Source organism: Schistocerca serialis, chromosome 6 (genome assembly GCF_023864345.2).
Source record: "Schistocerca serialis cubense isolate TAMUIC-IGC-003099 chromosome 6, iqSchSeri2.2, whole genome shotgun sequence".
In the NCBI taxonomy this organism is placed as follows: Eukaryota; Metazoa; Arthropoda; class Insecta; order Orthoptera; family Acrididae; genus Schistocerca; species Schistocerca serialis.
Genome location: NC_064643.1, coordinates 133,488,076 through 133,503,667, shown reverse-complemented (window position 1 = coordinate 133,503,667; position 15,592 = coordinate 133,488,076). Strand labels below are relative to the sequence as shown.

The 15,592-nt window shown below is 37.6% G+C and overlaps 1 protein-coding gene across 3 annotated transcripts in view; it reads left to right on the top strand.

Annotated features, from left to right (window-relative positions):
- Positions 1 to 15,592, top strand: part of LOC126483640 (uncharacterized) — an 83,302-nt gene that overhangs the window by 6,162 nt on the left and 61,548 nt on the right. For all 3 annotated transcript variants that reach the window (XM_050106695.1, XM_050106696.1, XM_050106697.1), the window contains exon 3: positions 11,251 to 11,382. In XM_050106695.1, coding sequence (XP_049962652.1) covers positions 11,251 to 11,382 — 132 coding nt within the window. The remainder of the gene's footprint in view (positions 1 to 11,250; positions 11,383 to 15,592) is intronic.

The following is a 15,592-nucleotide window of genomic DNA, read 5'->3' as shown; positions in this document are numbered from 1 at the left end:
AGAATGATATCTGTAGTGTAGCCTTAGGTCTAGGTTAGATTGGAAGGTGATAATTTGGATAGGTTGGAGAAGACGACAAATGTAAATGCCAAATAAATTTTTTAGTAATGGATTTATCTGTAATGTAGCCCAGTGTTTTCATTCACACCATATTTAACTCACCTTTGTTATATAAACTAAAACTGCAAAATAAATTCAGAAAACCTGGATTTCAGTATGGACAAGTCTCCAGCAAATTTTTTGATGGAGATTGTTTACGTATATTGTGCATGGAAGGGTACACTATGTAACTTTTATCCTGTTAATGTTAACTGAAGTTTACATCACAGTCCATATATTCAGGCAAATTGGAGGAGTGGCTTGTAAAATACTCTTTTACTTTAGTTTTTAATGTTTGATGACTTCCAATTTGTTATCATATGTCTGTCGGCAATCTATTATTGAATTTTGTACCAGAGTACAAAGCTAAATTCTAAGCCCTAGATAAGGTTCCATACTTTATGTGGAAATTATTTTTGCTTCTGTTATTGTGGCTATGAATTGTAAATTCGCTCTTATTAACCACAAATAGCATTTTGGACGACTATATTGACACTTGACTGAGAGAATGCTAATATTCACATAGAGGCTTGTAGAGGATGTTCAGTTATCAAATATACATAATATTCTAATTGCCTACCTCTGAGAATATATTATTAGCTGCATTGCCCCATATGATAGTGGTGGGTGGCCCAGGGGACCACAGCCAGCTGTCTCAGAGGCTCTTCAGATTTGATAAGCAGGTTTGCTGAATGACCAAATGAATTTACAAATTTGTAACTCCCAAAATTTAATACTTTGTGTGTAGGACCCTCTTAAGTGAAGGATGTGAAAGACTCATGACTACATTTTGAAAATTTTAGTCATGTTTGAAGTGCTGCACTATAGTGGATAATTGTAGCGTCATTGCATGCCAAGTGATATAGTTTTGGAAAAAGCTCCAGCGTTACAATGACAGATTTTGCTGTAATTTCGTGTGCACATGCAGACAATGTTCACAATGAACATTGATGAAATTTTACTTTTGCCAGCTTAACACTTGCAGAGATATAGTCATTTGTTTGACCTCCGTAGTGCACTTGTCAGTTTTCAGCAACTTTGAGATGTAATGTCTCCGGTAATATTGTTGTACAAGATGCCCTAGTTTGGTAATCTTGTGCAACTTTTTGGGTGCTCTTATGTGAAATAGTAAAACAGATTTCCTGAGTAATTTGCATACAGATAATTTGAAGCAAAGTCAATTGACTTGGACTATGGGGTGCAAGAAATGAAGTATTGACTAAAAGATTGTGTAACTTTACCAAGTATTGAATTAGTGATTGTAAAGCTCCACCAATGTTCCTTGGGAGCATGTGCGATTGAATTAGTGGTTGTAGAACATATTAAGACTTCATATTTAATTTGAGTACCAGTGGAATAAGGGTCTATTTTCAGTGCCCCTCCACGTTGTTGAATAAGTGATTGTGAAATTTACCAATGTTCATTGGGAACACTTGTGATTATTCATATAAAATTTCATCAAACTCTGTGATCGTCACATGGAAAACTGTAGACAACTTGGCATGGAGTAATCCTTTACTAATGTTGTGAACATAGGAAGATAGTTGAATAGTTTACATTGTGCACATTTGTAAGTTGTATGTTATTTGACTCACATTTGTGTTCCCAAGTGCAGTCGACACTTCCACGAAATCTTGTCATGAGGAAATTTCTTCTAAGTTTAGATAGCTTGATCTCTTTATGTACTTGGCTTGCTTTTCCTTTTGGAACCTTATTGTTTAGTACCTTGTTTATAAAACCTAGAATAGCTTTTGAGATAGACAATGATAAACCACCTGAAAACAAATTTTCTCCTAAAATAAGTGATTTTTGAGCCCATTTATCTCAGAAGGAGCACCAGATCCATACTTGCTATAATAATATGTAGGCAATGCAATACTGATGATTTGAAAGACGACCTTCTTCTGTGCGAAATATCCATGAATGCATTTTTCCTGGGAGATGTAAAACCATCCAGTAACATTTCTCGTGCAAATGACTGTTTGGTTACTCTGTAAAGATGGAAAAATTAATTTTTACCTAACTTTGTCCTCTCGGGCAGCAAATTAACACTGAAGTTCTAATTCTTTTGTTTTGCTGTCAGTTTGTTTGCAGAAACAAGGTTTTTTTATTTTATTTATTTTTTATTTTTTTATTTTTTATTTTATTTTATTTTTGGTGGGGGGGGGGGGGAATATAGTTTGGAAACATGAGTTCACCAAAACGTCATAGAGATGTTTGTGCTTTGTCAGGTGCTTAGTTATATTATATTTAATTATTCTATTTTCCAGTGTGTGATGTGCCATATTTTACATAAGAACTGAATATTCATGAAACATTAGGCATATTTGTAGGTATGCAGTACTGTTGATTTGAATGCCTTATGAATTTAGCAAATGAAGAATCTTTCACTCAGTGATCTTTTGGTAATTTGGATGATTGTAATGGGTAATTTGCAAATGTGTAATTCCAGCAAATGGTGGCTGAATGTTGAAGCTCTTAAACACCAGGAATGTTGTAGTTATTTTAGCCAGATGTTCAGTGATGAATGTACATTTTGTTTTCATCACATAGCCATTTTGTTAACTTAATATGAATCTACACCAACATCATGTGTGAACCATTTTTCACAGAAGAATCATCACAGCTGGAACAAATTTGAGACTGATTAATGAACCTCTGGCAAATCAGCTGAAGAATTTCAGCAAGTCTGTCTCAATTGGGCAAAAGTTGTGTTTAAACTGTCACATGGAGCTCCTGACAAACTCAAGTGAAACCACATGTTCCAGAGACCTTTCCAGTTCTCAAACATCCATGATGCAGATTTACAAATGAATGAAAATTTGTACCAGGGCCGGATTCGAACCCAGGCCTCTAGCTCACTAAGCAGATGCACTAACCACTACGCGTCTAAGCTCAGGGAATACCAAGTGGGCTGTGGCATGGATGGGAGTTTTGATTAAGGAGGGAGGTGTAATAGGGTACTGCATGCAGTTGTGTAAAACCCCTGTCTTAGCGAGGCATAGTGATTAGTGCGTCTGTCTGTCAAGTGAGCAGGAGACCTGGGTTCAAATCCCAGCTGTGGTAAAAAATTTTGTCACTTGCGTCTGCATATGTACAACCTGACAAAGTGACTGCTATTACAGTGTCAGCTTCATCTGACGTGGATAGAAGTGTGTGTTAGGTTCAATAGTGGTTTGAGTTTCCTTGGGGCTTCCCCTCTTAAAGCTCTGGGGGTTAGGAAAGGGAGAATCATTGGGAGGGGGAGGGGGGGGTTGTCCACCAGAATGTCCAATTATGCTTGCTGCTAGCATTATTGGCAAGGATTGGGTTTGATAGTTTGCACTACTGAATGCAAGATTTGCATCCTGCACCAGTGTGAAAATTGCTGTGGAAGATGTGGACTTCAATCACACCTTACAGATCTGTACAAGGATACTGATCCTGAAGAAGCTGGGAGCACAAACAGTTGAGAAAACAGATTGTGCCTCACTTGAAACTAAGTAATTGTTGATAGTTGATTTTTTTTTTTCCACAGGGAGGCATCAAAACTCTCTGACCTGACCATTCAACACTTTTTCAAAAATCCACGCACAGTATCTGAAAACTGTGAAGCAATTTGTGAATTATTTGCAGTGCTTGATTTTGCAGAGAATTATTCCTTTGTGATTATGCTGTCCAAGGTTTTCATGGGGGAAAACTATCAAGCTGATGTGCATCCCATTGTTGTGTGTATCATCAAAAATATGCAAATACAAAGAAAAAGTTTTTGCATAATTAGTGACAGCCTGACATGATACCGTTACAGTTCACGTCTTTTTGACAAAACTTGCGGGTTTACTGCCAACAAAAAGTGACAAATCTGCAGAAAATCATACTTCAGCAGAGGGTATGCAGCTCAGTACAAAAATTTCAAGAAATTCACCAATCTGTGCTACTACCTGAAAGATTCTGATCTAAATTCCAAGTGGAACTACACTGATGGATAAACATCAGAACACCAAAAAGGAGTTGTGCGACATAAACGAGAGTTAGTGTATGTGTTTCTACATCTGAAAGATAGTGTGTTTTCAAGTTTTGTACCAGGTGCTAGTAGCACCTATATGAGGATCCAAAACAGGTTTGCTTTAAATACACCCTGTAAAGGTTGTAAGCATTACTTATCTTTGAGTTAGGATGTCGGGAGTTGATGGTAGTCAAGAAAGCTTTTAAACTGACAAAGATACCATTATCAACACCTCACTGAATTTGAACAAGGTGGTGTAATAGGGGTTTAAGAAGCCGTATATTCCTTCTGCTATACTGCAGAAAGACTTGGCACAAATATATGCACTGTACGTGGTTGCTAGCAGCGGTGATCATGAGACTGCACTAGAATGAAATTTTTCGCTCTACAGCGGAGTGTGCGCTGATATGAAACTTCCTGGCAGATTAAAACTGTGTGCCGGACCGAGACTCGAACTCGGGACCTTTGCCTTTCGTGGCAAATGCTCCACCAACTGAGCTACCCAAGCACGACTCACGACCTGTCCTCACAGCTTTAACTCCGCCAGTACCTCGTCTCCTACCTTCCAGACTTCACAGAAGCTCTCTTGCGAACCTTGCAGAACTAGCAAGAGAGCTTCTGTAAAGTTTGGAAGGTAGGAGACGAGGTACTGGCAGAAGTAAAGCTGTGAGGACGGGTCGTGAGTTGTGCTTGGGTTGCTCAGTTGGTGGAGCACTTGCCCGCGAAAGGCAAAGGTCCCGAGTTTGAGTCTCGGTCCGGCAAACAGCTTTAATCTGCCAGGAAGTTTCATGAGACTGTATTGTCACAAGAAGACTGGCCTCAGGATGACCGTGGGGCACTACTAAGAGGGAAGACCATTTGTGTTCGTTGTGTGGCTTTGGTACATCATACTGTGTCTGCAACAGAAATTTGAGCAGCAGTTGGCACCATAGTGAGACAACAAACTCTTATAAATTGGATACTTCGAGTATAGCTCCAACCCAGACACATTGTAGCGTGCATTCCAGTGACCCCAAACCACCACCATTAGTGATTTCAATGGTCTTAACTGAGTATTCATTGGAAGGCAGGATGGAGGTCTGTTATGTTTTCTGATGAAAGCTGGTTCTGCCTCAGTGCCAGTGATGGCTGAGTGTTGGTTAGGAGATCAGTTGAGGGTCTGCAACCAACTGTCTGCATGCTAGACACACTGGACCTACACCTAGAGCTATGGTTGGGGGTGTGAATTTGTATAACATCAGGAGTGCATTTGTGGTTATACCATGTGCCCTGTCTGCAAATTTGTATGTCGGTTCGATGATTTGACCTCTCTGCTACCATTCGTGAACAGCATTCCAGGGGTTGTTTTATGACAGGATAACACTTGCCCACATACCGCTGTTGTAACCCAACATGCTCTACAGAGTGTTGACTTGTTGTCTTGGCCTTCTTGATCACCAGGTGTGTCTCCAGTTGAGAGCATGTGGGACAGCATCAAATGGCAACTGTTGCGTCATCCACAAACAGGCAGGACACTCCGTCCCACAAACTGGCATCCGGCACATATATGACACAATGCGTGCGAACTTGCATGCTTGCATTCAACATTCTGCTTGATACAGCTGTTATTAACCGATTTGCATCCAGAATTATTAAGTTTGGTTCTTCTACTTAAAAAGAGTTGTAGGTTATTGTTTTGTAACAGGTTTACACAAGAAACATAATTTCAGTTTAATTTTCACATATACAGTCATGAACGTTGATGGCAACTAAAGTTGCCAATGGGCACTTAAGGTAACAAATGAAACAGATTTCCAGATTTATTACAATCTTTATTGCTCGATCAGTTTTTATTGCACATTCTTACTTCATTTAAAAATAAAGATACTTAAACAGTCAAAACAGCTTTGAATCATTAGAAAAATTCTCTCCTGAATCTTAGCTTAGAGGTATTTCTATATTTATGAAATCCTTCAAAATAATCTATACGAAGTGGTACTGGCATTTTACTCATTTGTCTGGCATCTATGATACTTAGATTGTTGTTTGATGATGAGAGGATCTTTCTGTCCTGCCTTATATCATCTAATGAAGGAAATCATGATGATGGACTGGGTTTTGCTCTTGGGATTCCATGGATTTTCAAAATTTGAAAAACATTTTTGAAACTGAAGATACGCCATATCATTTCCCAACCTCTAATATAACAACAATCTCTACGCAATATACATCAATAGTCCATGCAAACAGAGATCACCATCGTTTTTTAATCCTTATTTTTGTCCTGTATAGAGCTGTGAATTGATCATTCAGATCAAAATGTAGCCATCAGGATTTACCAAAACCCATTAAGTTGAAACCAAATCTAATTGGCTTGCCTTTGATAAACTGCTTAGCCCTGTGCCTCCCATAATATGGTAAAATACGAGAATTGCATTGTCAAAGGCAAATTGACTGAAATTGTCACTGAGAAAGTTGAACGGTGGCCTTACTTAATAAAACCAATCTTCATTTATGTTTTTGTTGTCATTCAAGTGTATGTATTGCAAGATTTCTTAAAATCTGTTTCACGTCATAGATTTCGAAACTAAAGGTACTTTGCAGTAAGGTTCCTCCTCCCAGTACATTCTTTTATTTGGCAGTTTATGATAATCTGAGAGAACCAGTATTCCCAGGACAGTGCATTACTCTTCATAGGAAACATTCAGGTTTTGATTAAGTTTCTGTGCAGCATATAAATTTGTTTGAAAAACAATAAAATTTATTAATTCCTCAGAGAAAAACTTTTTAAAAGAATCCAATAGGGATATTGTATCTGAAAGAAAATCTACTGCTTCTTCTTGTCTTTAGCATTCTCCCCCCACTGCAATACTTTTACTTTGCCTCCCATTCTTCTTTCATTTCATATTTATAACCTTTGATGTGGTTTGAGTTTCTGTGCAAACCTTAGTTACTACCTCTTTTAGCCCTTGGCTTTCTCCACTCACTGCAAAATTCTGACTTGACTTGCACTTCCTATTTCCTTCAGTATTTCCAGCAGGAAGTGTATTTTGAATGTCTGTGGGGTTCTCAATTTCTTTTTCTTGTTCACTTCTGTCACTCGCTGCAAAATTTTGCCTTTACATGCTCTTCTTCTTTCCCTTTGTATTTACATGTTCATTTTGCTCCAACTGAAGTTTTGCCTGTGCTATTAATATACATGCAGGGAGATGACACACTTTTTCTTGAACTTCGTCATCTGGTAAATTGGAATCTTCATCAGTATCACCCCTTGTGCTTCATAAGGAGGGATGATACCAAGTGATTGTATTGTTCTGTTTTGATATGCTTCAATAAAATTTATTATTTCATTCACAGTCCATAAATTATCGTCACACCTGAAAGGCAACACAAGTGCCCAGTCGCAACTAAAAATGCCAGACTTATTTTCCACAACATAAATCATGCTAAAAACAAATTTACATATTCCAGAGTAATCCTGTGTATAATTTAGACTATTTATTGCAAGACAGCAAAGAAAATTTGCTTCAGATACTCATATATTGTCCTGTACTTAAATTTTTCGCGGAAGCAGTTTTTAACATTCATACACACCAAGAGATTTAACATTCATAAGCAACAACAGTGAATTGAATACTGGTACTCAAAATTTTAAACAACAAAGAAAAGCGTCCATAACTGCTTCCAATAGTTAAATTGTGTACAACATTATTAATGTTACATAGACAAATATACCAAAATTTTATTACTCTAGTCTATATTAATTATTTTTTGGTGTTGCAATTTTTTTCATCAGTATATTTGGCAACAAGTCATGGAAAATTTGCATGTGATGGTGTTGGAGGCACAGTGAAACGATTGGCTGCATGTGTTAGTGTACAGCAAGCACCCAAAGGAAGGAAAATCAGATCCTTACTGCATAAGACTTACACAAATTCTGTAAACAAGACTTGGATAAAACTAAATTCATTTTTCTTGAGAAGGTCCAAACTGAATCAGTCAGAGATTCTCAGGAAGAAAGGGTTTCTTTTGTCTCAAGATTTTCTGGAACAAGAGAAAATCGCCAGATTATTCCAATTGATTTAAAAATAATTAAAGTGAAAAGGGTGCAGGTTACTTCTTTTCACTTGTTCCAGAAATATCAGAACCAACTGATGAAGCCTTAGAGTTTATGGTTTCAACATTGCAACCAGGAAACTTTGTTGCGTGCATGTATGGCAAAACCTGATGGGTTGGTAATGTTTGTGAAATTTTATTTGAAGAGAATGATACGTTTATAAGTTTCATGTATTCTTGTAACCTCACAAGACTGCCCCATGGCCAGTCTGAGCACCACATTATCGCAGATCTGTTGGTGCCATCTACAATAACATTGGGTCTACAATACAATTTCACAGACCCAGCTGTTACTAAAGTTGATGAAAAATTTAACTCATTAGAGCAGTAATGAATATCACTGTCAGCTTGCGAACCATCAAGATATATAAACATGAGGCTGTGGAAACTCTGCTAACTCACCCAGAAACTTTCAGACCTGTTTAAGAAACACGTACAAGACTTGGGGACCTTTATTAATCAATCCACCAGTAGGCTTCGGAATGTGGAAAAGATGTACTCCACCCATGGCTGGACATGCCTGGTCCCTTGGTAAGGCAGATATCAGGTGTTTACTAACTGTCGGTGACAAAAACCACCATGAACCTAAGTGAGCTTTTAATTGTGTTGTGGGTGACAGCTACTTTAAAAAATCTATTGTTTTGATGCTACAAACTAATTATTTGCATAAGAAACTTTGCTGGATAAATTTAAAGCTTCAAGGAAAAGGTGTGCAGCAAAATAGATATTTTGTAGACAAAAAGATACCCCTTTGAAACAGTAGTTAAAGCAAGTATGGATCTGAGATACAAGGGTTCATAAGTCATTTACTTTGGCAGCAGATATGTTTTTGGACAACAGCACATCTATGTTGAAAACTATGAACCCAAAAATGATGACTCACAGGCTCCATAAAGAAGCTGCTAATTGATAATGTCACGAAAGATGTTTATAAACCAACTTCAGAAAGTCATAAAGTTACCTCAACTCAAGAGAAATTCTGTCACGACAAAATTTATTGGTAAGTTTTAATGGCAGTCGGAGTAAAAATAGAAAGCCAAATATCATAAAACATACAGAATGTGCACGATGTAAACTGTTAAGGTATCTTGCCAAGTTTTATGGTTTTATTCAATTATCCATTGAATATCACCACTTCAGACATGGCTAAAATTTTCAAAAAGTCACCATGATATTTGCACACCATTCACTAATGTGGCTGTTATACACAAAGTATTAAAATTTTGTAACTGGGAATTTGTAAATTTGCCTTTGGTCATTTAGCAAATGTACACAACAAATTTGAAGAAACACTGAGATGGTCGAACAGGGTTATATCCAAATCTAGACCACGTTACATGGAATCACGTTTATGCCTGGGATGTTACTGAGTGTATGTTAGCAAACCTGTCCTCAGGTCAGTGCAGTGATAAAAATTTAGCACACAGAACTGATATTTGTTTGTGGGGACAGACATATCTGTACCAAACACAGCCATGAGAATATTGCAAAAGGCTGACAACTGGTTCACAACAAACAGTTTAACACAGTCTTACAAAGACTCATATTACGAAATTCCAAATAAATGAAAATGACTTGCAGATATTAGAAATAAATGGACACACACTAACTGAAACTCAGTGTGTCAAATTGGCATCCAGAAGAATAAAAACCAAGGCTGCAACATCATTTCAATAATTTAACTGAAAAGATCTGTTCTCCACACTAAATTTTTATCACTGCACTGACTTGTGGACAGGTGTGGATGAATTTGTTGACTGTTTAGCAAATGACGCTACAAAGAGGAAAACGGTTGACATTTGTTTACTTTGATCCCAGCTGCAGGTGGCACTGTACCTTTTGCTTCAGGAGGGTTGGAACAGGAAATGGGTTCTCTTGGTAAACAAAGAGACACAAAAACTGTCCTTGGCTGTTTAGTGGTCTTATCCCTGAATTTCCCCAGGGGGATTGCAACTTTGTCACTTCGCTCTGCATACAGAAACACTGTTATTGCCTGTGGTGTCAGCTGGAGCTGCCAAAGCAGTGGATCTGGTTTCACATATTATTATTTTATGATGACAGGAATCTGTAGGTAAGGTACAGAAGATGGGCCCCCCACATGAGGGTAGGTCCAGAGGGTTTGCAGCTGCTTTCAGATTGTTGATTTGCGATTTTCACTTAAAACTGTCTTTGAGGTTCTAAAGATTGCATACAGGTCCTTCACCCTCCCACCCAATCCTCCAGTGATGAGGGGGGCTGGGAGGGTGTGACTCCACATATGTATCAGCTGTGAGGACCATCATCCAATAGTAACCCCCTCTTTCTTTGTTCTTGTGTTCCAACATAATGTTCCTCTACTTTAACAGTCAACCCTTTCCACCATTGTGAAACCACTAAATGTGAATTAGCAGTGGTCCTTCTTTCCTTGAGAAACTTTTTTGGAATGAATATCTTAGTATAACTGGACTATAATGGGGCATTTGAACAACAGTAACCCATACATTCGTCCTCTCTAATGACCTCGTCTTTAACAGCATCTTAAACCCTAATCTTCCTTCTTTTTTTCTTTCTTTTATTTGTTCAACCCAAGTTACCTGCCACCTTTTGCTTTAGTAGCTCCTCCACCTCCTGGCTTTGGACAGTTCACTGATGACCTAGAATAGTAGTATTGGTTGTCATGTGAGAACGAAATTCTTACTGGATGCATAGGAGTATTTGCTTCTGGATGGTCTTATCACCCTGTTTAATACTGCTGTAGGTTCTTTGAAATGGTGGCTTTTTTGGTTCCAAACTGTTGATGACAGTTACCCAAAAGAATTATACACAAATTTGTCTGGTATTTACCAATGCATTTTACTTAAATTGTATCCTTTAGCTTGTGTATCATCCTACTGCATATCGACCTGCTGTTGTCTGTTCACTGAAAAGTGTGATCTTTCATAAATTTCCTTTCGTTAGAGAGATATTTTTAGTGCATTATATCAGTTAATGTTTACATGTTCAAAATAAAATAGTTTGTATTGAGTGAGGTAGCATGCAGCATAACAAATACTTTTTTGCTCTGAATAGCCTCTGCACTTATTCTTTTCCAGGATTCTCTTAAAAAATTGGATATTTCTAAAGATGGCACAATGGCTTCCTTACGTCTTGATAAAAATCGTGTGACAAAAGAACTAGAAACTTTACAGCAACAAGTAAAAAAGCTGCGTACTCAGCTAGATAATGTGAGTATGTCAGTGTCTTTTCATGTACATTTCTTGCATATTTACATGAATTTATTGTGTAATACAGTGACAACTGAACATTAACTTCCAGCTACCATTGTTGAATATGGAGGAGAAATAGTGAATGTAGGTAATTATATAAAACTATAATTTGTAATACTGAAATTCTCAGTCAGAGCTGTACATTAAGGGATTATGGAATAGACTGAGTGGGCTTGATTTAATAGCGCCGCCCCCCCCCCCCCCACCCTTCCACACATTTTATTTGGAGTTCCCAATTACTCTACTACTGCACTACCTCTCATCATGGCCGAGGATGGGGCTAACAGGGTTTCATGTCATTGGGATTTAATCACTAGCAAGGTTCAGATTCATTGATAATTTCATCATCTGGACCCTTGATAAAAATAATCTCTGCTCATTCCTCTGAAACCTTGGCAACAACACCCAAAACTATTTCCCTTGGGCATTCTCAACTTGACAACATTTTTTTCTTGTAGGATGGTCCCCACCTGGGATGATTCCATGCAACTTCCATTCATTTCAAATGCACTGAGCACCAATAGCACCACCATTTTGATAGCAGTCTCTTGTCAATTGGCAGAACGCCCATTCATTTCTGGTTTGACACCCATGAACAACACACCTGTACTGGTAAAAGCAGAGTTATCCAAACATTTTAGCAACCTTCCCAGAGCTTTTTCAGATCGGCAGTATCCATCCCAACTAGCTGAGAAATATAATGATATTTCCCACACCATTTGTATGAGTTGCACAAAAAACTGTTACCACAGTCCAGCACTTGTCTTTGTCATCCAATAGCACCAGATAAAGCATGCTTACACCAGCAAACAGGCAGAGCTAGTGTAATTTTCTTATTTGTTGCATGTGCTTGTCTTTCTCCGTTTTTACTTGAAGCAATTGAATAATCAGGCAAATTGTGCAATTAATAGTATAGGGCGGGGATGGGCATTTTTTTCAGATTGGGGGCCACATTGTGGAAGTGGAGGTTAGCGGAAGGCCATACCTTTCAAAATGATGACATTCTTTTGTTAACTTTGCTTATCAGAAAAGGTATAAATTGTATGAAAAAATGAATATATATTGAAACGTCCCCTTTGAACAATTATACAGGACTGTGCTTAACGTGAGACACAATATTTTTAGCGCAACGCAATCTGACTTTCAAAAATCCCTGCGAAAGAATGGCCCTGACTAACATTAACCTATACCTTTCACAAATCACTTACCTCACCAAAAATCTTCGTTACTCGAACTACTGCAGTACAGCGAGCGCCACTACTGCCAGTTAAATAAAAGATTCAAACTACTGAAGACACTAGCTACTGATAGGCATAGTTAGCAAATGAAAGATTTTAATAGAGAACAAACAATGTATTTACCTTAATAATCATAATATATATAGCAGTTCATGCCATCTAGTCTTACAAATTCCAAATCTCCGCCATTTCTCTCCCCACATCCACCACTGCTGGCGGCTCACCTCCAACTGCGCAACGCTACGCGCTGTTCACATCCAGCTGCCGCTGCCCAACACTACAATGGCAGACAACAATGCAAACTAGCCACGGATTGCACACAGCACAGCCAGTGATTCTCACACAGAGCGTTACGTGGCATTACCAATAAGAAAACCTAAACAGCCTACTTACATAGTCCCCATGCTCCCCACAAAAAATTTTACAAATTGTTTTGGGCAGTGGCCAATAATGATTTGATAAAATTTTTCATAATTACAATAACAAAGATATCAAATGCACACACTTATTGATACAATGTTGGTCAAAAGCTAAAATTTTCTCACAGTCCATAAAGACAGTCCTGATCATTCATCACAGTAACATTGCAGTGTTTTTCTCAAAGTCTGAGCAGTAAAAGAAAATGCACACGGAAGTAGTGGCTTTCCATGCAGTCTTGAAGAAGTAGTGTTGTCCTTCCAACAGAAAGACAGTGCTGACTCTTGACATGCAGACAGGTAATGGGCCACAACAGAGCAAACCCACAGCAGAGTCAATCGAAGTTTTGAAGAGTATTGGTAGGTAGGTCATCACAGAGCATACCCATTGTAGTCCTGGTAGAGATTACGATATTGGTGGGCCACCAGAGGTGCAGACCCACTGCAGTCCTTGTAGAAATAATGGTATTGGTGGGCCATCAAAGATGCAGACCCACTGTAGTCCATGTAGAGACGGCCAGCAGCCACTTGTTGCGACTGTGCAGGTGCACAATCACCATCGAAGAGTCTTGCAGAGAATATAGCAAGTCCATAAACCACCACTTGTGCACTCACAAAGTTTCTGGAATTGCCCTTAGAACCAGCAATGCTGTTATACAGTCCCTTGCTGAATTATTAACACACGTGCAAACACTAACAGTCCCTACTTCTCACATATTGTCCATATACTATGACCAACAGAAATGTGTGCAGTGAAATGTAACTCACAAGGTACTTAATTTGATGAACTGGTGTCAATTACAATTTTATAACATGAGAATACAATTACAAAGGTACAGAAAACATCATTAAAAACATAGCAATACAGATAACATTTGTAGTACAGGCTTTACAAAAGAATCGAAATAATATATACATCAGTGTTACAGGAATTATGACATGAGTACATACATAAAAGATCAAAATAACTTTCGAAACATCAACTTCACATATGAGCATTAAAACAAAACAGAATAAATAATGTCTAAACACCTTTATGAAGAAAATAACATAGTATTTGAAAAATTCTACAACATAAATCTTATTAGCTAAACATATAAAGACAGGAAAAACACAAATACACAAGGGAACACAAACACATAGTGGGATAACACAAGGAAAGGACAGGGTTTCTTTCACTGCAGTATTTTGCAAACAAAACTTTCTTTACTTCTCGGAGATCTCCCTTCATTCGTCATTATTCCCAAAAAGTCCTATCTATACCTGCTTTCTGTATTCTATTCATATTTTTTTCAAAATAATTATTTTTCAGTGTACAATACTCATTTTGGCCCAAATATTTTTCATATAACTTCTCAATGCATTTTTTCCCTATTGTCCATAGTCAGTTTCTTATGTAGTCTACCACCTCTTAAGCTAACTTAAATCTACTGAGCTCAGATGCTAAACTAAGGGACGAGGCAATGCAGCAGCACAAAACAATTAACACAAACATCAATGACAAAAAATTCAAACTGGCAAAGCAATTGCAATATTACCACTAATATAAGGCACTGTGCAGCAAACAAGAAAAATAAATGCGTAATAAACTGGCTTAACAGCGTAATACAAAGTCAAATTCTGTAACATTATGCCTGGCAAACAGCAGCAGCAAATAAAAAAAAACATATATCTAAACATGACATAGCTCAAGCAGAAAAAAATATTACACTAAAGATAACAATGCAGACAAGGGAAATGTATAATCACATCTTAATGTCTATGTAATTAAAGTGGTGCACCACAAGAAGTTATTCTACAAAAAAAATTACCAAGTAGTTGAAAAGAAAATTCCGTATGCAATTCCTGTGAAGGGAAATGTCTTTGTGCTCCCCCATTTTTTTGAAAAAATTATTATTTACTCGATCTGTAGACAGAAAATATTTATATTAGTACATCTATATAATTCTATTTTAACCAATGCTGCAGTGCAGCTAGAAACTAGATATTAAAAAAAATGAAAATATGTACAAAGGAAGGCATGAAACATCATTCATTAGCCATATGGCATTTCATAAGGTAGTGAAAAATCTCTCAACTATAAAGACAGTAGTCATAATCAGGTGCATAGACATAAAATATTTCTCGTCATTTCATTAGGCATTTCAGTAAATCATAAATGAAGAGCTCCACAGTGTAATCATATGTTTTCAAGTTCGACCATGTCGTTTTTGCGATGCTTTCTACAAAGGAACGTCAATAGCGAGGATAATGGCCTCCTTTTTTTTTTTTTTGCACCTAATGGCTTTCTTTTGTCAGACGTCTACCTCTCAGCTGGGCGCCCAAAACGCATTACGCCAAGGTCCTTAACTTTCTTGTTGAAATATTTATGATGGCAGTTTCCGCTACAGTGACAGTCTCATATAAAAATATTTTCACAGGTTGAGAATTTGCGTTACAAATATGTAGAAAATAAAATCCTATAAATATAACAGTGCCCAAAAAGTTTTCGTCGGCATTGTGATACATTCACGC